Source organism: Rhinoraja longicauda, chromosome 8 (assembly GCF_053455715.1).
Source record: "Rhinoraja longicauda isolate Sanriku21f chromosome 8, sRhiLon1.1, whole genome shotgun sequence".
Classification (NCBI taxonomy): Eukaryota; Metazoa; Chordata; class Chondrichthyes; order Rajiformes; family Arhynchobatidae; genus Rhinoraja; species Rhinoraja longicauda.
Window position 1 is genome coordinate 48,502,807 of NC_135960.1, and position 24,077 is coordinate 48,526,883.

Sequence of the window (24,077 nt, forward strand, 5' to 3'; positions counted from 1 at the left end):
TGAGAGCACCAACTCATCTATTCAACATCCCGCTGTTAAATGATATTCCTCGGAGGTTACCACCTTTTTGGGTGGAGAAGCTTCCATGTGCCTCAGTTCTGAGCTACGCTGGTAGCAGAGTCACCCATGATGGGCATGATAAGGGGGGAGATTCCTGACAAAGCGTGGTCCAAGAAGAAGACCTCAACAGTGGAACAATCGGAGGATGGTGGCTGGTCAATGGGTGGCAGCTGAGAAGGTGGAAGAAGGCAGCAGCAGGTAGAGACTCCCAGCCGTGGTGGCGCCCATGCCGTTGGACTCGGGCCTGTCTCTGTCAAGGATCGTGCAATGGCTGTCTGTGCACCAGTCTCCCCACGTTAAAGGCGACACACATAAAGCCTGCGGCTCCAGGATCGGCCTCGTCAGCCGTCTCAAGACCCACAGAAAAGACCCACCAGGAGGATAATTATACTCAACTTCGAGTGATCATCGATGATGATAAAAGGAGATTTTTTTCCAGAATTTTAGAACTTAGACATACAGCATGGAAACAGGCCCTTCGGCCCACTGAGTCCATGCCGACCATCAATCACCTGTTCTCATTAGTTCTATGTTATTCCATCTTCACATCCACACCCTACATATTAGGGGCAATTTACCAACGCCATCGATCACCCATTCACACTAGTTCAATGTTATCCCACTTTCTCTTCCATTCCTTGCACATTAGGGGAAATTTACAGAGGGCCAATGAACCTACAGACCTAAACATCTTTGAGATGGATGAGTAAACCGGAGGGAACCCACGTGGTCACAGAGAGAACATGCAAACTCCACAAAGATAGCATGCAAGACTAGGATTGAACCCAGTCTCTGGCGCTGTGAGGCAGCGACTCTACCCATTGTGCCACCGAGAGAAGCAGAATGGATCATGAACAGCATTTAAGCCATTATGTGTTTAAAGTCATGGATGCCACAATAAACAAAGATTATAAACACATATGCTTGGCGTTGAAAGTGAAGATCAATCATTGAGAATTCAGCCTATGAAAGAGGCTGGGCGCTACAGTGGCGCAATGGTAGAGTTGCTGCCTTACAGCGCCAGAGACCGACCGGGGCACGATCCTGACTATGGGTGCTGTCTGAACGGAGTTTGCACTTTCTACCTGTGACCGTGTGGGTTTTCTGTGGGTGTTCCAGTTTCCAAAGACGTGCAGGTTTGTAGGTAAGTTGTTTAATTGTCCCTAGTGTGTCGGCTAGTGTTAGTGTACGGGGTAATCGCTGGTCGGCGCAGACTTAGTGCGCCACAAGGTTTGTTTCTGCGCTGTATCTCTAAAGTTCAAAGAGGGCATCCAAACATCATATTGGGCACCTTCAACTATAATTCCATCTCCCCAATGTTACGCTACAGCTGAGAGAATGTTGAGCTGGTCTTTACCTGGTCACAGATGAGCTCCCATTTCTTCTCACTGTCATACTGTCTCAGCAATCTGGCTTTATCAGGAGGAAGGTTCATGGAATTCTGTAGGAAGGAAGAAAAAGGGTTGGTAAATATATACTACTTTAACTGTACAATCAAAGCTATAGGGGCGGATAACGGGTGTCCGAGTGGATACTGCACATCAAAAAACAATAACACATACAAATCCAACTGATATTTCGTACAAACCACCAGTGAATCGGTAGGCATAAGAAACTGCAGATGCCTGTTTACAAAATAAGGCACAAAGTGCTGGAGTAACTCAGAGGGTCAGGCAGCATTGCTGGAGGACATGGATAGGCAACATTTCGGGTCGGGACTGAAGACGGGTCTCTGTCTGAAACATCGCATATCCATGTCTTTCAGAGATGTTGCGTGACCCACTGAGTTACTCCAGCACTTTGCGCCTTGACCAGTGAACATGCACTGTGGCATTAGATCTCAAGGATATATGCATGCGCACATCATAGAACTGTTCGACTTTAATAATTGCCCCCTCCCCTCTTGAAATCCATATGGAAATCATCCCTGAACATTATAAGGATCTATGTTCATCATCTCTCCAAAAAACTTTCAAACGTTTTTTTTTCTGGATATGGTCTACCCTTAACAAATCAATGCTGGCTTCTTCTAATCAACTACTCAAGTTGTTCGGACATAATTTGAAATATACAACTTGATCATGAGAATGATCTGTGACAATCTTCAATCGGTCACGGTGGTGCAGCGGTAGAGTTGCTGCCTTACAGTGCCAGAGACTCGGGTTCCATCCCGACTACGGGTGCTGTCTTTACGGAGTTTGTACGTTCTCCCCGTGACCGCGTGGGGTTTCTCCAAGATCTTCGGTTTCCTCCCACACTCCAAAGACGAACAGGTATGTAGGTTAATTGGCTTGGTGTAAGTGTAAATTGTCCCGAGTGTGTGTGCAGGATAGTGTTAATGTGCTGGGATCGCTGGTCAGCGCAGACTCGGTGGGCCGAAGGGCCTCTTTCTTTGCTGTATCTCTAAACTAAACTCAACTTCTAGCAGTGAAGAATACAGGTCCACCACTGATTTTCCAGCAACTGATGGTCTGGCACCTCCTTTAATCCAAACAAAATCACGAGTGTACTTGAATTCCCCCGTGGAAATGTGATGCCTAGGCCAGGAAAGGTAGCCAATCTCGGCCTCATTGGGACTTCTGCAGCCGATCGGCGGGTCGAATTTGCCTCCTGTGGCCGGAGCTTTGGAACGCCGGCTTGGCCGGAACCAGCAGATCCGTTCCCATAACCGGCTTCTGAGGCCGACTTTACGGGCAGGTATCTTGGCCCCTCGGCAGACCGTACCCGCCCCAGTACCCCTGGACTCCTCACAGAGGCTGTGACCTCTGTTGGTCCGACAAAACGGATAGTCCAGAAAAGCTCTGGAACCAAGGGTGCTGGGAAATTGGTGGTGGACCTGTATCAGCAAGCATTCCAAAGACAGGCAGGATGATAGGTTAACTGGCTTCTGTAAATTGCTCCTGGTGTGTACGATGTGAAATTGGGATATCCTAGAATTAGTGTGAGCGAGTGATCGATGGTTGGCGTGGGCTCAGTAGGCCCAAGGGCCTGTTTCCTTTCTATGTCATTAAAACTAAAAACTAAAACTACAATAAGTGACAACTTTTAGTTGTACATTCAAATATGCTTCATTTTTATCCATTTCACAAGATGTATTTTGTTGGCTCAAACATGAACAATTCACTGTATTATTTCTGGTTTTCTATAATATTATAACAAAGCATACCTAAGGGTATATTATTAGTCTTCTTATTAAGAATACTTGCCCTATCAACTGGACATGTTATAAATTAAATATTAATGAACATTTCTGAATTCCCACTGTGGGAAGATTGAAGATCGCAACTCCAATCCTTTTGTCTCACAACATTCTGTCTTTTCATCTCTGGCCTTTGTCTCGCCATCTGCCTATCAAAAAATCCTCATCTGCATCAACCTTTTACCTGCCAGGCTTTGTCCTGCCCCAGGTAGACACAAAATGCTGGAGTAACTCAGCAGGACAGACAGCATCTCTGGAGAGAAGGAATAGGTGACATTTTGGGTCGAGGCCCTTCTTCAGTAACATTTTGTTCTGCCCCACCTCTCTTCCAGCTTTCGTTCCCCCACTCCCCGCACACCCCCCCCCCCAACCAATCAGTCTGAAGAAGGATCCCGACCCGAAACATCTATCCATGTTCTCCAGAAATGCTGCCTGACCTGCTGAATTACTCTAGCACTTTGTGACTTCTAAAGCTATTTGAGATTGAATCACACTTATGATTCAATGTTGAAAAACCTTGAAATGTACATAACTTGCACCCAACTAGAAATACTCTTTAAATTAAGTGCATCAAACTATCATCCTAATTGCTGTTCAGAAATTAGTCATCTCAAAATTGAATCGGACATTACAAACACATCATGTAGCAGTGATTAGTGAAAATAATACTGTGGAGTAGAGGACTCCTTCAAAAATCTTTTCAATTTGCTTGTTATGAATGTGAAAAGGTGCATTCATCGGGTTTGCAAAGTAAACTTGATATGCCACCCTGATATGGGTACCCATATCATTTTTCACATTCAAAAGTCAAAAAGCCTCACCCATTGAACTCTTTTGAATATATCAAAAAATTAATAGGCAAGTCCCGAATGCTAGCAAGCAAAATTGGTGGTGGAGACAAGGAGCTGCAGATGCTGGTTTACAAAAATATATACATATATATATATATATACATACACACACATACTCAAAAAACAAAGCACCAATGGCTCGAGTTTTATTTTTATTTCAGGTTCTGGAGGAGAATATCATCGACTTTTGAAGATCAAATCATTTTACTCAATCATTTCCAGATCACATTTGGAGTTCTTGCCCAACCCCGGTGGTCAGAGGCTCCGATGAGATCAGGCAGATGGAATTGTTTTTAAGCTGAGATCCATCGTGTTTCACAAAACCACATCAGCAGGAGAGGCCAGACCGTGGTAGTATGCTGACACTGCTTGTTATTCAGTCAGCCAGTCAATCTCCATCTCCAAACTGAACCCAAACAGCTGAACTGAATCTACTCCAATCAGCCTGCAACAAAGTTTTGAATTTGTCGGTGCTTTGAATGTATGCAAAAATTATTTTAAAAGAAAACTGAGGTTTTCTAAACATTTAAAATCAATGTACACTGAGATCGCGGGGTCCAAGTCCATAACAGATGTATGGGGAGATCTCGGGGTCCAAGTCCATAACTGATGTACAGAGGGATCTTGCGGTGTTATTGGCACAACAATGATTGCGAGAGCAAGGAATGGGATTTGGGAAAACCAGGCACTGGAAAGATAGTTTTGGTATTTCACAAAATCTGTGCCCAGTAGGAATCCGAATAGGATATGACTCTATTGTCAGTGTCATAGATTCATACAGTGTGGAAAAAGGCCCGTCAGCCCAACTTGCCCACACTGGCCAACATGTCCCATCTACACTATTTCCATTTGCCTACGTTTGGTCCATATCCCTCTAAACCTCTCCAACCCATGTACCCGTGAAAAAGTCACCCCTCAGATTCCTATTAAATCTTTAACCGCTCACCTTAAACCTGTGCCCTCTGGTTCCCGATTCCCCTACTCTGGGTAAGAGACTCTGTGCATCTACCCGATCTATTCCTCTCATGATTTTATGCACCTCTACAAGATCACCCCTCATCCTCCTGAGCTCCAATTAATAAAGTCTCAGCCTGCTCTACCTCTTCCTACAGCTCAGGCCCTCGAGTCCGAACAACATCCTCCTAAATCTTCTCTGCACCCTTTCCAGCTTGACAACATCTTTCCTAGAACATGGTGCCCGAGACTGAACACAATACTCTAAATGCAGCCACGTCGACGTCTTATACAACTGCAACTTGACCTCCCAATTTCTATGCTCAATGCTCTGATTGATGAAGGCCAATGTGCCAAAAGCCTTTTTGACCACCCGATCTACCTGTGATGCCACTTTCAATTAACTATGTACCTGCACTCCTAGACCCCTCAGCAGTACAATACTCCCCAGAGCCCTACCGTTCACTATGTGGGTCATGCCATGTTATTGCTCCCAAAATGCAACACCTCACATTTTGGGAGGTGGAGAGAAAATTAATGGAGTGGAAGAGGGGGAAGGGAGTTTAAGTATCAGACAGGGGATGAAAGAAGTACAGATGTTTTTGAAACAGATCGTAACAAAGATCTTTAACTCTGAAATCAACAATGAAACCCCTGCAGAAACTGCAGGTCGCTTCCTCTCGACAGAAAGCCATGTGGCTTCAGACCGCCTAGACGGGAAGCAGCACGCACATTTAGGATTTAATCCAGAGATTAGCAACACCAACAGCAAGTGTTGGGTTGTCATGAAAAGCAGCCGTTAAAACCACTATGAAGAAAATATGGAAACAATTACTTTTTACAACTCTCTTCCACAATGCATTAGCAGAGCAGCCTGGTGAAATGTCACTTAGAGGGGGAGGGGAGGTCACCTATAAAACGCACAGCTGTTAATAACTTACCCAACTTAATAACTTGCCCAACTTAAGAGTCATGCAGCATAGAAACAGGCCCTTTGGCCCGACTTGCCCACGTCAACCAAGATGCCCCATCTACACTAGTCCCACTTGCCCGCGTTTGGTCCATATTCTTCTAAAACCTTTCCTATCCATGTAGCTGTCTAAATGTCTTTTAAATGTTGTGACAGTACCTGCCTCAACTACCTCTTCTGGCAGCTTGTTCTATATACCTATCATCTTCTGCGTGAAAAAGTTGCCCCTCAGGTTCCTATTAAATCTTGTGTAAGAAGGAACTGCAGATGCTGGTTTACACCGAAGATAGACACAAGATTCTGGAGTACCTCAGTGGGTCAGGCAGCTTCTCTGGAGAAAAGGAATAGATCATGTTTCGGGTCAAGACCCTTCTTCAGATCTTTCCGCTCTCAACTTAAACCTATGTCCTCTGGTTCTTGATTCCCCTATGCTGGGTATAACTGTCTTATCTAACTTAATAACAACTGACTAGAAGGGGTGAAAGTTTTTTAAAAATTGAGAATTCTTTATTATGCATTGATTTTTCAGGATCTAGGCATCACTCTTATTGGCCATCCTTAAATGCCCTTGTGAGGATGGTGTCAACTTACTTTCTGAATCTCTGCAGTCCTGTGGTGAAGTTACTCCTGTAAAGCCATCGGGGAGAAATTCCAAAGTTTCGACCCAGACACTGAAGGGCGAGTGATATATTCCCAAGTCTGGATGATGTGCAACTTGAATGGGTGTCCATATGTGGCAATGCCCTTGTTGTTATTGATGGAGGCTGTCAGAGCTGCCCAGTGCATTGGTAGTGGAGGAGAAGAGTGTTTAGGGCAGTTGAGGGGATACCAATTAAGTGGCTGCTTCCTCTGGACGATGTCAAGCTTCCCAAGTGTCAATGAAGCTACACCCATCCAATCAAGTACAAAGTATCAAAGCAGCAGAGAAAATGGGAGCTCAAGGAACTGCAGATGCTAGGATCTTAAACAAAACACAAAGTGCTGGAGTAACGTAAGGGTGACAGACAGTGGCGCAGTTGGTTGAGTTGCTGCCTCAGAGCACCAGAGACCCCAATCCGATCCCAACCTCAGGTGCTGTCTGTGTGGAGTTTGCCCATTCTCCTTTGGCCATGCAGGTTTGTAGGTTAATTGGCTTCTGTAAATTGTTCCCTAGTGTGTAGGGAGTGGATGAAAAAGTGGAACAACAGAAGTAGTGTGAACGGGTGATCAATGGTCGGCGTGGACTCAGTGGGCTGTAGGGCCTGTTTCCATGCTGTATCTCTAAAGTAAACTCAGCACGTCAGGCAGCATCTGTGGAGGAAATGGACAGGCGACGTTTCTAGTCGGGATCCTTCTTGAGACTCATTTTTAAGGTCTGGCAGACAGTGACCTGGTGTTTGTCCGTATGGTCAAGGCATAGGTATAAAGAGGTGTCTGAGAGCTGGCACCTGGCCTCAACACAGTAGTGGTAAAAAATAAGAGACTGAATTCATAAAGTAAAAAAATTAACTGGTATCAATAATTGACTAATTGATTGAAAGATACAGAATTGAAACAGGCACTTTAGCCCACCATGTTCACGCTGAATATCAATCACTAGTTCATACTAGTTCTATGTTATCCCACTTTCCCGTCCACCTCCGACACACACAAGCCAATTAACCTACAAACCCGCACGTCTTTGGGAAGTGGGAACCCACGCGGTCACAGTGAGAACGTGCGAACTCCACACAGACAGCACCCAAGGTCAGGATCGAACCGGATCTCTGTGCTGCCCGATGTTTAAAAGTATTCCTTAAAAATAAAGTTTGGTCGATTGCTAAATCATTATGTTAATGTATAGTTTTATAAAACCACTGAGGATTATTCCAAAAATGATTGGAAAGTGCAATTATTTTCAAATTCAAATTGCTTTTATTGTCATTCAAAAATGGATTTGAATGAAATTGTCATTACCATGCAGTCATAAACAATAAAGAGCACAAGACACACAATTACAGTTTAACACAGACAACCATCACAGTGATTCCTCCAGGCACACCCTCTGTGATGGAAGGCAAAGAAAAGTCTTATCTCCTCCTCTGTTCTCCCGCGGTCAGGCAGTCAAACTACTGCTTCGAGGCGATCGAGGCTCCCGACTTTTGAAACCCCCGCCGGGCGATGGAAGGTCCCAGGGCCGAGCCGAGCAGGCCGATGAAGGTCCTGAGCCCCCGCCGGGCGATGGAAGGTCCCAGGGCCGAGCCACGCAGGGCGATGAAGGTCCTGCGAACGGGTCGATCGAGCCTCGCGATTCGGGGCGGTCGAAGCTGCTACGGCCGGAGCTACCGGAAGCCGGTCGCCAGCCAGGGACCTGCGAGCTCCTGATGTTGTGGTCCACAGGGCCCGCGGCCGAAACCTCCGAAGGTGGAGTCGCAGCCACAGTCACAGTGCCACCACAACCGCCGAAAGTCGGCCAGCTCAAAGATGGTAAGTCCAGGTCCTGCGACTGGAGCCTTCAAGGTCGATCCCAGCTGGAGGCCGCCAACTCCACGGTGTTAGGCCGTAGCGCGAACGGAGATACGACATGGAAAAAGGTCGCATCTCCATTGAGGAAGAGATTTTAAAAAAAGGTTTCCCCTCACCACCCCCCACATATACACAGCTAAAAATAAATCATTATGTACATCTAAACGCTAACAATAGACAAAGAAAGAAAAAAAAGACAGACAGACTGCCGGTGAGCCGCAGCCGCAAGGCGCAGGCACTTCCGGAAGTGATTAATCCAATTAAAACACCAAATACACCATGCTTGGTTTGGCCATGAGTCAACTGTGGTTCAGGATGGGGTTTAGTAATCTACCCAAGCAGTCATGTTGTGTTCTCTCTTGCTCAGATAGATATCAATGTTATGGGTAGGCGAAGGCAAGTGACTGATGCAAAATTGGTCACAATGTTATCAGTTAAGTGGGTTACACATTGAAAATGTGTCATTGCAAATCCACAGCTATTCAAGATTTCTCCAACTTATCCTGCATGGACAGATAAGTGGTAATAGCACAACTGCCAGGCAGTACCCATCCCCAACACGAGAGACTCCAATCACCACCCCCTTAGTGTCCATTCAATGGTATTGCTGTAGCCAACATCCTGGGGAGGTCATCAAACCACAAGTATGGCGGCGCAGTGCAGCTGGTAGAGCCGCTGCCTCGCAGCGCCAGAGACCCAGGTTTCATCCTGACCTCGTCCACTGTCTGCGTGGAGTTTGCATGTTCTCACTTTGACCGCGTAGGCTTCCTCTTGGTGCTCCGGCTTCCTCCCACATCCCAAAGACGTCTGGGTCTGTAGGTCAATTGGCCCTCTGTAAATTGCCCCCTAGTGTGCAGGTTGATGAGAAAGTGGGAAACATAGAACTCGTGTGAACGGTTGATTGATGGTCGGCGTGGACTCGGTGGGCTAAAGGGCCTGCTTCCATGGTCCTTCCAATGATCTTGTAATCAATTAATCAATTATTCATACTGGTTAATTTTTTTACTTTATAAATTCAGTTTCTGATTTTTGACCTCTACTGTGCAGAGTCCAGGCGCCAGCTCTTGCACACTTATTTATACCTACCCTTCCATGGTGTATCCCTAAACTAAACTAAAGGTCACCTTTGACCAGAAACACAACTAAGCCTCCCATGTTAATAATGTGGTGACCAGACTAGACTTCCTCTGGCAAATGACACACCTCCAGCCAAACAAAGGCCTTTCCCTATCAACAAGGCACAAGTCGGGAGCGTGATGAAATACTTTGCACTCTATCACAGTCATCCTGTCCACTTATGCACAAGACAACAGGCCTACAATCAACATGTGCAAAATATGGGTCCTTTACCAATTGCCACCCACTCTACAACGCTTGTCTCCAACAATAGAGGTTCACAACTACAACAGGGTGGCACAGTGGCACAGCGGAGAGTTGCTGCCTTACAGCGCCAGAGACCCGGATTAGATCCAGAATATGGGTGTTGTCTGTACGGAGTTTAAATGTTCTCCCTGTGACCGTGTGGGTTTTCTCCAGGTGCTCCAGTTTCCTCCCACACTCCAACGACAAAAATCTGTTAATCACTGCTTTAATAATACTCAATGACTTGGCCCCCACAGCCGTCTGTGACAATGAATTCCACAGTTCCACCACCCTCTGTGTCTGCAGAAATTCCTCGTCGTCTCCTTTCTAAAGGTACATCATTTTATTCTGAGACCATGGAGATGCCCGGGATTGAACCTGGGACCTCACACGTGCTCAACCACTAAGCTACATCCCCAAACATCAATTTACAAGCCGTGTCGTTCACATGCCTGATGCATGTGAACGCAGTCTGGTTTGGGAACAGCTCTGCCCAGGACAGGAAGGCCCTGCAGAGAGTAGGAACTACACTCGCCCCCATGGGAACTACACTCGCCCCCCTGCAGGACCTAGACATCAGGAGGTGCAGATCGAGAGCAAGCAAGATTATGAGGGACCCCTGCCACCCCAGCAATGGACTGTTCCAGCTGCTACAGTCAGGCAAACGACTCCGCTGTCATGCTGTGAAAACAGAGAGGATGAGACGGAGTTTCTTCCCACAGGCCATCAGGACTGTTGACTATTATATCTACAGGGACTAAATTTTATTTTCTGCATTAATTTTAATTTATATGCTGAAATTGTAATTTATTTTTTTTGCACAATCCGCAGGCATTGGCACTTTCATTTCACTACACATCGTGTATGTGTATGTGACAAATAAACTTGACTTGACTTGTCTTGCCAGCCTTCAAAAAAGATGTCCTATCTCAAGCACCATTTCAGGAAGAGATTACCAGGCAGACAAAAGAAAGGATTGAAGTTGTAAATTAATCTTGACCTATTTTCATACATCGTGCACGTGTCAAATGACTAGGGAATTGTTTAGTACGTGTCAATCTAGGAGCATAATGGGTTTATGCATTTATTCCCTCCATCCCCTTCTGCGGAAGGAGAAGAAATCCCTTTGAAAAACAAGTGTGGATTCCTGGTTTTATCCTCATGTTCTGTTTCCAATCTTGTTTTAACAATTCCCTTTGTATTTGCATTGTCAATTCCTCGAAGGAGCTTTGAAATGTTTACAGTCTCTGAATTTATTTTTCTTTTCAATGAAGATAAATCACCTCTGCAGCTCACTCTCAAACCTAATCCACCACAAGATCTTTGCGTTAGTAAGGTGTTCCAAAATGAACTCAATATTCTAAAATGTAGGCTCACTAATAGTCGAGATACCATTTTAATTGGAAATCAAAAGCCCCAAGAGGTCAGACCGTCTGAAGAAGGGTTCCATCCCGAAATGTTGTCTGTCGTTCCTTTCCCAGATGCTGCCTGACCTGTCGATTCCTGTTTAGGAGCTGTTCAGTTTAGCTAAGAGATACAGCGTGGAAGCACGCCAACCAAGTTGCACGGACTAGCAATTATCATACACCAGTTCTATCCTGCACACTAGGGATAATTTACAGAAGCCAATTAATCTACAAACCTGCATGTCTTTGGAATGTGGGAGGAAACCGGAGCACCCGGAGAAAACCCACGCCGTCACAGGGAGAACATACAAACTCCATACAGACAACACCCATAGTCAAGATTGAACCCGGGTCTCTGGCACTGTAAGGCAGCAACTCTACCACTGTGCCGCCCCTTGTGAAACACCTGGATAGAGTGGATGCGGAGACGATGTTTCCACTAGTGGGAGAGTCTAGGACCAGAGGGCATATCCTCAGAACAAAAGGTGTACCTTTAGAAAGGAGATGAGGATGGTGAATCTGTGGATTTCATCGCAACAGACGGCAGTGGAGGCCATCATTAGATATTTTTAAAGCGGAGATAGACAGATTCTTCATTAGTATTTGTGTCAAGGGTTATGGGGAGAAGGCAGGAGAATGGGGTTGAGTGGGAAAGATCGATCAGCCATGATTGTATGGCGGAGTAGACTGGATGTGCCTAATGGCCTAATTCTGCTGCTATGACTTATAAACATAAATTTATTGTGGATGTTGTGAATCCCACAATCCAAAAGACTTGGGATGATCTAAAGGGAAATATAGCAAATGCCCGATAAATGTAAGGTTTAATTTCTTTCCAATCATCATACCCATCCTTCTCCGTCACTGCTCTTGGCACATAGTTACTGATTAGGCAACTTCACAATCCATCTGGCGTTCTTTCACTGGATGAAAGGAGATTACTCTGATTATCGTTAATCACTTGCAGTCAACACACAGTCACACCAAGCTGGAGGTCATAAGTTTTCAGATAAAATATAACAGCCTTCTTATTTATTCATAACGCGACCACATGAATTAAAACAGCTGTACTGTCAATGCACTTCAACTTTTGACTGCTAGTTTGATTTCCAATATAAAGTGAATTTAGGCCCAAGAATCTGCAAATGATGAAAAGAGTGCATTTTTCGGTTCTTTTAAAATCTTTAAATACAACTCCATGTGCACGTCGCATACAGGCGGCACAGTGGTAGAGTTGCTGCCTTACAGCGCCGGAGGCCCAGGTTCGATCCCGACTACAGGTGCTGTCTGCACGGAGTTTGTACGTTCTCCCCGTGACCTGCATGGGTTTTCTCAGAGATCTTCGGTTTCCTCCCACACTCCAAAGACGTACAGGTTTGTAGGTTAATTGGCTTGATGTAAATGTAAATTGTCCCTAGTGTGTGTAGGATAGTGTTAATGTGGGGGGTCGCTGGTCGGTGCAGACTCGGTGGGCCGAAGGGCCTGTTTCCATGCTGTATCTCTAAACTAAACTGAAGAAGGATCTGCTGCCATCCGATACAATCATTCTATTCTTCTAAATCTATTTTCTATATATAAATCTATCACCATTATATTCTACTCTGTATCTTTCCCTTTGCTCTACCTATTGTACTTGAGTTTGACATTATTATATTTATGTATATTATCTGGTCTGATTGGATAGCATGCAAAACAAAGTCTTTCACTGTACCTCTGTACACGTGACAATAATAAACAAACCTAAACCACTAAATTTCCCTCGCTATCTCGGAAACCACAAATGGATGTACGGTATTCAAACAACTCCATAACTCTGAATGACTGAAGGCTGATAAATCCCCAGGGCCTGATGGTCTGCATCCCAGGGTACTCAAGGAAGTGACCCTAGTAATCGTGGACGCATTGGTGATCATTTTGGAGGTCTTGCGCCCTTTTCAGGACAGACGATGACAGTGATGTAATATTTGAATGATGGACACGAAAAAAGAAGACTTAGATGAAGGGATTAAAAGTAACATTAGCAGATTTGCAGATGACACAAAGCTGGGTGGCAGTGTGAACTGTGAGGAGGATCCTATGAGGATGCAGGATGGCTTGGACGGTTTGTGTGAGTGGGCTGATGCATGGCAGATGCAGTTTAATGTGGTTAAATGCGAGGTTATCCACTTTGGTGGCAAGAACAAGAAGGCAGATTATTATCTGAATGGTGTCAAGTTAGGAAAAGGGGAAGTACAACAAGATCTGGGTGTCCTTGTTCATCAGTCACTGAAAGTAAGCATGCAGCTACAGCAGGCAGTGAAGAAAGCTAATGGCATGTTGGCCTTCATAACAAGAGGAGTTGAATATAGGAGCAAAGAGGTCCTTCTGCAGTTGTACAGGTTCTTAAAGATAGCGGAGTCAAGGGATATGGGGAGAAGGCAGGAATGGGGTACTAATTGTGGATGATCAGCCATGAACACAGTGAATGGCGGTGCTGGCTCGAAGGGCCGAGTGGCCTACTCCTGCACCTATTGTCTATTGGCTAACTCTGTAACATTACTGAACTGTTCAACTCCTAGCAGTTTGAGGTGAGGCAAAGCACTCAAAAGGGGATGACAGTGCCTGGCACAAGAAAGCAGAGGTAACAATATATTTTATTGAAACTGTTTGCAAAGAAAATAATTTCACTGTATGCCCATAAATGTGATTTAGTTTAGTTTAGTTTATTGTTAAGTGTACCGAGGTACAGTGAAAAGCTTTATAGTTTAGTTTTTTTAGTTTAGAGATACAGTGTGGAAACAGGCCCTTCGGCCCACCAATCCCTGCACATTAACACTATCCTACACGCACTAGGGACAATTTACATGTATACCAAGCCAATTAACCTACATACCTGTACGTCTTTGGAGTGTGGGAGGAAACCGAAGATCTCTGAGAAAACGCACGGGGAGAATGTACAAACTTCGTACAGACAGCACAGGGATCGAACCCGGATCTCTGGCGCTGCAAGCGCTGTAAGGCAAGAACTCTACCGCTGCGCCACTGTGTCGCCCTTTTTGTTGCACGTGATCCAGTTAGCGGAAGGGCTATACATGATGACAATCAAACCGTTCACAGTGTACAGACACAGGATGAAGGGAATATCATTTAGTGCAAGACATAGTCCAGTAAATTCTGTTTTAAAATAGTTCAAAGGTCTCCAATGATACAGACGGTAGCTCAGGACCGCTCTCTAATTGGTGATAAGATGGTTCAGTTGCCTGATAAGAGCTGGGAAGAAACTGTTCCTGAATCTGGAGGTGTGCATTGTCACACTTCTGTACCTCTTGCCTGATGGAATGCAGGAGAAGAGAGAGTGACCAGACTCGTCCTCAATTATGCCTGTGGCAGCGTGATGTGTAGATGGAGTCAAAGGAAGGGAGGTTGGTTAGTGTGCGTCCACAACTGTCTGCAATTTCTTGGTCTTGGATGGAGCTGTTCCTAAACCATGCTGTGTTGCATCCCGATAAAATGCTTTCTACAGCGCATCTGTGGAAGTTGGTGAGGGTTGTTGAGGACATGCTCATAATAATGAACCATTGAACCCGTAATCAAGAAAGATGAAAAAATAAAGAACGTCAATGGTTTCTAGAATTGCATTTTTTTTGGTCCCATGGATTTAAACGTGAAAATAATCATCTCAGGAGGGATTTCACCACCATGCTTCATAACACAAAACAGAAATTGTCTTGCACAAGAAATTCTAGCTTTTGAACATCAATCACTAATTACAAAGAATACAGCTGTTTGGAAGGTTAGCAGTGAACTTGACTCTGGAATGTTCTGTAAACATCACGCCAGCAGCATGCGGTAACTGTCAAGAGTCTGGACCTTTTAGAATACTCGTAGAAACAATGAAGGTTATTGCAGTTATTGCTCATCTCCAGAGACTGTTGTCAGTGAAAATAAAGGTTTGCACCGAGAAAACATTCTTCCCCCTCCCAGCTTTCTCCCTTCCCCACCCCCTTACAATTAGTCTGAAGAAGGGGCCTGACCGAAATATAGCCGATCCATATTCTCCAGAGATGCTGCCTGACCCGCTGAGTTAATCTAGCCTTTGAAGAGAAAATATTAGTTGCACTAGAGACGCACGCTCACAATCCATAGAAATTAACAGGATACTTGCTTTTTGGAGGCAAAATGCCAAACCTCCTGGAGATGCACTTTGGTGATTTGCAAACTTTGTAAATCACTGCTGGATTAGGCCCTATATCCTCATTGTAGTGTTCTCTTTACAGCAGGAACATAAACAATTCAGTACAGTCTATCCATTATTCTGCAGCTACAGAACAAGTTAGGCAACTCCTCGGGTTACTGAATTGCTCCTTCACTCTAAAATATTACATATCTATGGCAGCTACTGATTTTTCTCACGTCCTCACTAATTTCCCCAAAGGATATATGCTCCCTACTGGAATATAGTCTCATAAGCACCAAATCAACCTCTGGCACAGGAGAGCCGTGTCAATGTTGCCGAGTCTCTTGACGGTGAGGTTGGCTGAACCAAAAGCCACGAGTGCAGAAAGCTAGCTGGAATCTTTAGCTCGAACTCATTGACTTTGGCTCCCCTCGTACACTTGGGCAAATGAAGGGTTTCTTTATTAACTGAGACTGGTCAAGAACCCATTACCTCCTACAGCACCAAGGATGAAGGTGGCCGGGCGTGGTGAGGAGAGGGACAATGGTTCATGGGACAATCTGGATTGTGGTGATGGCTGCAATGGGCCTTTATGGCCGGCTGTATCTGGGTCTTTGAAATCGGTGCCAAAACCTGGTGACTCTTGCATCGGGACTCAGTGGGCTGTTTCTATGCACTGTACTTAATCGGGGATTGTGTTTATGTACGGCAATAATCAAGATTCAAGTCAAGAATATCTTATTGTCATATGTCCCAGACAGAACAATGAAGTTGTTATAACATAACATGATATGTAAATATAGTACTCTGTAAACAATATAATAAGCAAGAAATAAAAGTTCAGAGTGTGATGGGTATGTGTATATGTATCTGTATCTATATACACATACATGCACATATATACACACATATATACACATATATATACACATATATACATTATACATGTATATATACATATACACACATACATTATACATGTATATATACATATACACACATATACATGTATAGAAATATATACATATATATACACACATAAAAACAATAAACAAATAATAATAATACAAAAACACAAAACCAATGCCCCCAAGTCTGTGTAGTTCAGAGCTTATTTGGAGGCTGTGGTGTTTAATAGCCTGAGGCTGTAAGGAAGAAGTGGTTCCTGAACCTGGACGTTACAGTTTTCAGGTTCCTATACCTTACAGACCTGTATGCAAAAAAAAAAATCACTGTACCTTGGTACACATGAAAATAAAAAACCATTGAACCATTTCCTACTCATGCATGGGCAGTGAAAAATAAAGTGCGATTCATGAAATAATTACTTGCAACAATCCATCAGCTCGCATACATAAACAAACTAACTGGGATTTATGACATTTATGACTTCAAGACAACCAAAGCATTCAACAACCTACAAAGCAACAAAGCAAGTACAATCAGTATTGTAATGAAGGCCCAAAGTATTGCAATGAAGACACAAAGTGCATCTAGGAAAAAGGGACACATATTGCTGGAGTAACTCAGCAGGCCAGGCAGCATCTCTGGAGAACACGGATTGCTGACGTTTCGAGTCAGGACCTTAATTCAAACTGATTTTATGGGGACAAGAAAGCTGGAATAGAGGAGGGGCATGACAAAGTTTCATTTTGTATGAAGGCCTATAGACAGCGAGTGCTAACAAGTGGCTGAATCGTGCATTAGATTAGGGAAATGCCAGCTATCAGCCTTTGGAAGCATTGAACTATCTGCAAATGGCAGCACAGTGGCACAGCGGTAGAGTTGCTGCCTTATAGCGCCAGAGACCCAGAGAACCTGACTACAGGTGCTGTCCGTATGGAGTTTATACGTTCTCCCTGTGATCGTGTGGGTTTTCTCTGGATGTGCCGGTTTCCCCCCATAATCCAAAGATGTGTAGATTTGTAGGTTAATTGGCTTTGATTAAAAAATTGTCCCTAGCGTGTAGGAAGGTGCTAGTGTATGGAGTGATCACAACAGACATTACCTCGCACTAAAAATTGTACCCTTTATCTGTACAGTGTCAATGGCTTGATTGTATTCACGTTTATTATTTTCTTTGACTGAATAGCACACAACAAAAGCTTTCCACTGTACTTCGGTACATGTCTCAATAATAATAAACTGAACTAAATCAGTCCTTGACATTTCCACCTTGGAGAAAAGATTCTGACTGTCGACCCTAGCTATGCCTCTCATCATTTTATATACTTCTATCAGGTTTCCCCCCCCCAATCTCCAGCGCTCCAGAGAAAACATCCATTATTATTCATGATGAACAAAGTTGACAACAGAACAAGCTAATTATTATATAATCCAATGTTGCATGTTTGTGATACAGGATATTCATCACAGCATGAAATTAGTAACATGAACCAATTTAATATTCATTCAAATCCAATTCTGAAGAACATTTTGGCATTTTACTTTTATTAAGCAGAATAAAACTAGAGTATTGTGTTTGATGCAAATCATAAAAGAGCTTTTGAACCATTTCCTACTCATGCATGGGCAGTAGATGGTCTTACTTTGGGATGTGTTGAATCAGTACATTTTCATATTTTGCTTGCTTGCTTGCAATGTCCTTTAAGTCTGGCTTATTGTATTACCTCAGGGTGGTACACTGAAACATTCCATCCAATGAACATTACAAAACCTGAAAACTAAATCAACATTATTTTTATTATTTATTATTATTTTTATTCCATTAACTCCTGGAAAAGACCCACACCACCCTGGCCATGCCCTCATTTCACTCCTGCCATCAGGAAGAAGGTACAGGAGCCTAAAAACCATGACCACCAGAAACAAGAATAGCTTCTCTCCAACAACCATCAGGCTCTTGTTCATTACACAACACTAACCTCAACTATAGATTGTCTTTGTTTGCACAATGTAGAACAGTACTGCACAGGCCCTTCAGCCCACAATGTCTGTGCCAAATATGATGGAAGCCCAGTCATACAGTGTGGAAACAGGCCCTTTGGCACAACTTGCCCACACCGACCAACATGTCCCATCTGCACTAGTCCCACCTGCCTGCTTTTGGCCCATATCCCTCTAAACCTGTCCTAGCCATGTACCTGCCCAAATGTTTCTTAAACATTGCAATCTTCCTCCCCTTCTCTGTGGATGTGGCTGCAACTTCAGAGTTTAGAGACGCAGCACGGAAACAGGCCCTTCGGCCCACCGAGTCCATGCCAACCATTGATCAACCATACACTAGTTCTATCCTACATACGAGGGGCAATTTACAGAAGCCAATTAATCTACAAACCCACATGTCTCTGGAATGTGGGAGGAAACCAGAGCACATAAAGAAAACCCATGCGGCCGCAGGGAGAACGTGCAAACTCCGCACAGACAGAACCCGTAGTCTGGATCTAAACATCTCTGTTCAAATTTGTTTTTCATGTTTCTTCTGCCTGGAACTGCCAGTTGTTAGAGCAATTGCTATATTAGCATAACACTGCATAATTTTCTTGTTATTCAAACTTGCACGATATTTCTATATATATATTCCAGGCTTTATTAATATAATAACATCAGGTTGTAGGTTAAAATAAATTTTGATTAGGTTGAAAAGGAATGCCTCTAAATTCTGCTACAAGATGTGAAGTTCTAATTATTTTATAATGAAGGATGACTTTCAATCTGAGGACTTGTTTTAAACTCCCACGGTTACTGCATTCAGTTTATTAAACATTGATTTACAGTAAATCAGTGTTTGCAGTGTGATTAAGTTGCCTTTAGCAGGTACCAGTCTGGTGCTGGATCCTGACTTAGAACACAGTGCTTGCCACCTACTCATTGGACAATCGTGCGGCAGAAATTATCCTGGCGTGCCACGGCCGTATCCCAACGGTAGGCCTGGCTCGCCCGCCACGGAATCGGGAACTTGCGCGGAGAGGGAAGCTGCGGAGAGGAGGATAGAGGGAGACAGTAGCGATGGTGGATAAAGGGCCCAGTAGGAAGAACCAGGGGGGGAGGCAACAAGGGCTGAAGAGTGTCCTGCAAGGAGAATGCCGACAGTTCGCGGGACGGCAGGAACGGAGGCAACGGCTGCAACGGACCTCTGTGGCCAGCTGCTGCCGGGACTGTAAAATGGTGCTAAAGTGGCACCTCTTGCATATGGACTCAGTGGGCTGTTCTGTACACTCTGTACTACCTGGGGATTGTGCTTATGTACGGCGACAGTCTTGCTGAGCTGCATGCAAGATAAAGTATTTCACTGTATCTTGGTACACTAGATATTAAAGACACCATTGAACCATTGAATCCCCCATATACTCCCCTCCCTCCAGTATCCTAAGGCTTGTGAAATTCATTGCTGTGGAGGCCAAGTCAATAGATATTTTTAAGGCGGAGATTGGCAGATTCTTGATTAGTAGGGGTGTCAGGGGTTATGGGGAGAAGGTCGAAGAAAGGGGTTGAGAGGGAAAGAAAGATCAGCCATAATTTAATGGCGGAGTAGATGCGATGGGCAGAATGGCCTAATTCTGCTCATATAACCTATGAACTTTGTGCTTCAGAGTACCTTGTTTGAAAAGACTGCTTACGTCTTTTGTACTTCCTTCGTTCAAATGTATGATAGATTAAAGTGATGATAATTTCCACTCAGATTTTGTTGGAAAGTTCCAATAGTAATATCTGGCAAACTGACTTCCAGACACCAATCTCCCCAACCCCCAAACCTTCTTGCCCATGCCGAGGCAAATAAAAGCTGACTTCTATTTGGTTTGGCCAACATTCCTCTCTCAACTGAGAGACTCACTCAGTGTTTATTTCATTGCTATTTGAGAGATCTTGCTGGATATAAACCGAATTCAGCATTTCTCCACAGTACATGAGTTTAGTTTATTATTGTCACGTGTACCGAAAGAAGGCCTTTTAGAACCCAAGGGGAACACTGAACATTTTACACCGAAAGAGGAGCTAATCAACAGTGATGACAGTTTTAAGGAGAAAACGAAATGTTGCAGTCAATTTCTACACGGACAATCGATGCTGATCACATTTACCCTGTGGCTGAAATGCATGATGTCCCACATGTAGGATAGAATAGCAGATGCTGGTTTACACTGAAGATAGTCCTCTTCCACATAGACATTGTGGGCTCCACCTTTCCTGGGTCATCGGTGCCAGCTCTGATTTGTTCTGTGCCGTTTCATACCTCTGGTTTCCCTCTCCCATGTCTCTCAGTCTGAAGAATGGTCTCTACCTGAAATGTCGCCTATTCCTTTTCTCCAGAGATGCTGCCTGATCGTGATCTCCCATGCTCCTTTTCCAAATAGTGTCACTGCACCTTGTATGCTCAGCAGCAGCTTGAAGGCACATCTTGATTTGACATTTAATGCAAAAGACTAAACTTCTGCCAATTGATCTAGGGTACCAAAATCAAAGAGCCGTAAATTCACACAGCACAGAAACAGCCCCTTCGACCCACTATGTCCATGCCAACCAAGTCACGTACTGGGAGAGTTCCATTTGCCTGCATTTGGCACATAGCCCTCTAAATTTTCCTATCCATATATCTGTCAGAATATATTTAAAGGTTGCAATTGTATCCATTTCCATACAATACCAGAATGTTAAACTAGATTTTAGTTTAGTTGGGTTTAGTTTAGCTTGTTCTGTTGTCAATTTTCATCATTATGAAAACTAATGCATGTTTTCTCTGGAGTGTCAGAGATCGAGAGGAGACCTAATAGAAGTATGTAAAATGATGAGAGGCATAGCTGGGGTTGACGGCCAGAATCTTTTTTTCCAGATTGGAAATGTCAAAGACTAGTTTAGTTCAGTTTATTATCATTGTCATGTAAACCGAGGTACAGTGAAAAGCTTTTGTTGTGCGCTATCCTGTCAAGTTCGATAAAGACCGATCAGAGATAGTTCAAAGGTCTCCAACGAAGTAGATGGGAGGTCAGAACCACACTCTAGCTGATGAGAGGACAGTTCAGTTGCCTGATAACAGCAGGGAAGTAAATGTCTGAATCTGGAGGTATGCTTTCTCAAACTTCCACACCTCTTGCCTGATGGGAGTGGGGAGAAGAGGGAGTGACCAGGATGGGACTGGATCTTGATTATGCTGGTGGCCTTGCCGAGGCAGTGAGAAGCATGGACAATAGACAATAGACAATAGGTACAGGAGTAGGCCATTCGGCCCTTCGAGCCAGCACCGCCATTCAATGTGATCATGGCTGATATTCTTAATCAGTACCCCGTTCCTGCCTTCTCCCCATACCCCCTGACACCGCTATCCTTAAGAGCTCTATCTAGCTCTCTCTTGAATGCATTCAGAAAATTGGCCTCCACTGCCTTCTGAGGCAGAGAATTCCACAGATTCACAACTCTCTGACTGATAAAGTTTTTCCTCATCTCCGTTCTAAATGGCCTACCCCTTATTCTTAAACTGTGGCTCCTTGTTCTGGACTCCCCCAACATCTAACGTGTCCAACCCCTTAATAATCTTATACGTTTCGATAAGATCCCCTCTCATCCTTCTAAATTCCAGTGTATACAAGCCTAGCCGCTCCAGTCTTTCAACATATGACAGTCCCGCCATTCCGGGAATTAGCCTAGTAAACCTACGCTGCACGCCCTCAATAGCAAGAATACCCTTCCTCAAATTTGGAGACCAAAACTGCACACAGTACTCCAGGTGCGGTCTCACTAGGGCCCTGTACAGCTGCAGAAGGACCTCTTTGCTCCTATACTCAACTCCTCTTGTTATGAAGGCCAACATTCCATTGGCTTTCTTCACTGCCTGCTGAACCTGCATGCTTCCTTTCAGTGACTGATGCAATAGGACACCCAGATCTCGTTGTACGTCCCCTTTTCCTAACTTGACACCATTCAGATAATACTCTGCCTTCCTATTCTTACCACCAAAGTGGATAACCTCACACTTATCCACATTAAACTGCATCTGCCATGCATCCGCCCACTCACACAACCTGTCCAAGTCACCCTGCAACCTCATAGCATCTTCCTCACAGTTCACACTACCACCCAGCTTTGTATCATCTGCAAATTTACTAATGGTACTTTTAATCCCTTCATCCAAGTCATTAATGTATATTATAAATAGCTGCGGTCCCAGCACCGAGCCTTGCGGTACCCCACTAGTTACTGCCTGCCATTCTGAAAGGAACCCATTTATCCCCACTCTTTGCTTTCTGTCTGTCAACCAATTTTCTATCCATGTCAGTACCCTACCTCCAATACCATGTGCTCTAATTTTGCCCACTAATCTCCTATGTGGAACCTTGTCGAAGGCTTTCTGAAAGTCGAGGTACACCACATCCACCGGTTCTCCCCTGTCAATTTTCCTAGTTACATCCTCAAAGAATTCCAGAAGATTAGTCAAGCATGATTTCCCCTTCGTAAATCCATGCTGACTCGGAACGATCCTGTTACTGCTATCCAAATGCTCCGCAATTTCGTCTTTTATAATTGACTCCAGTATCTTCCCCACCACTGATGTAAGACTAACTGGTCTATAATTTCCCGTTTTCTCTCTCCCTCCTTTCTTAAAAAGTGGGCCTTGACCCGATAACGGTCTATCTCTATTGAGAGTGAACCATCATCTGAACCACAGCTAAAGCTCACATACCTGTCTGCAGCCCAAAAACTTTAAAAATGGGAATTCAACTAAAAACCAACTTTCTAATCCCAGCACGGCAATTTTTCAAATTAACCTTAATAATCAAATATTATCATCTGTGTTCGATTACTGCACCTAGCTTGAATGGCAAGCACATATTTGTATTTTTTAAATAACATTATTTTATCGGGAATCGGAGCACAATCGGAGATAGAGGAAATGCAACCTCAATTAGTTGGAAATAATTGAGCAATGCGGAGCAGCAAGGGGACCATGGAATACATCCAGAGGAACTTAATAGAGTAGGTCCAGTCAATAATGTGGTTGAAAAGACACACAGGATCACTTTCCTTTACAACCCAGAGTACAAGAGTGAGAGGTAATGCTAGAATTGTTTACAGCACTGGTTAGACCACAGCTTAAGTATTGTGCACACTACTCAAGATCACATCAATGGAAGGAATGCGATTGACCAGAGAGGAGAATTACAGCGATGTTGGCAGGAATGTGTAGAGTATTTAGGAAGGACATTTCTTCAGTTGTTTCAATAGACGTTTTGTTATAATGGATGCATTTCCTGGACATCTGCATGAGAGACGTCTCAAACAGGGGTGTATAGTGGAAAAAGGAAAATAGGAACCTGAGGGGGAACCTTTTCACACAGAGATTGGTGGATGTATGGAATGAGCTGCTAGAGGAGGTACTTGAGGCAGGCAGTTTTGCAATATTTAAGAAACATTTGGACAGGTACAGAGGTAGGACAGGTTTAGAGGGATATAGGCCAAACGCAGGAGATAGGACTAGTGTGGATGGGACATGTTGGTCGGTGTGGGCAAGTTGGGCCGAAGGGCCTGTTTCCACACTGTATGACTATGACTCTAAGGATTAGAGGGGTGACCAGTAAAATATTTTCACCTAGATATTGCCTGGGATCGAGCATTTCATTTAATAGGAGCAACTAAAGAGGCTGCATCAGTTTTCTCTGGAGAGTTTTGTTTTAATTTTTTT

General features: G+C 44.1%; 1 protein-coding gene across 7 annotated transcripts in view; it reads right to left on the reverse strand.

Moving 5' to 3' along the window:
• fmnl2a (formin-like 2a) overlaps window positions 1-24,077 on the reverse strand; it is a 207,877-nt gene that overhangs the window by 94,659 nt on the left and 89,141 nt on the right. For all 7 annotated transcript variants that reach the window (XM_078403887.1, XM_078403886.1, XM_078403885.1 and 4 more), the window contains exon 2: window positions 1,418-1,501. In XM_078403887.1, the coding sequence (XP_078260013.1) occupies window positions 1,418-1,501 (84 nt within the window). The remainder of the gene's footprint in view (window positions 1-1,417; window positions 1,502-24,077) is intronic.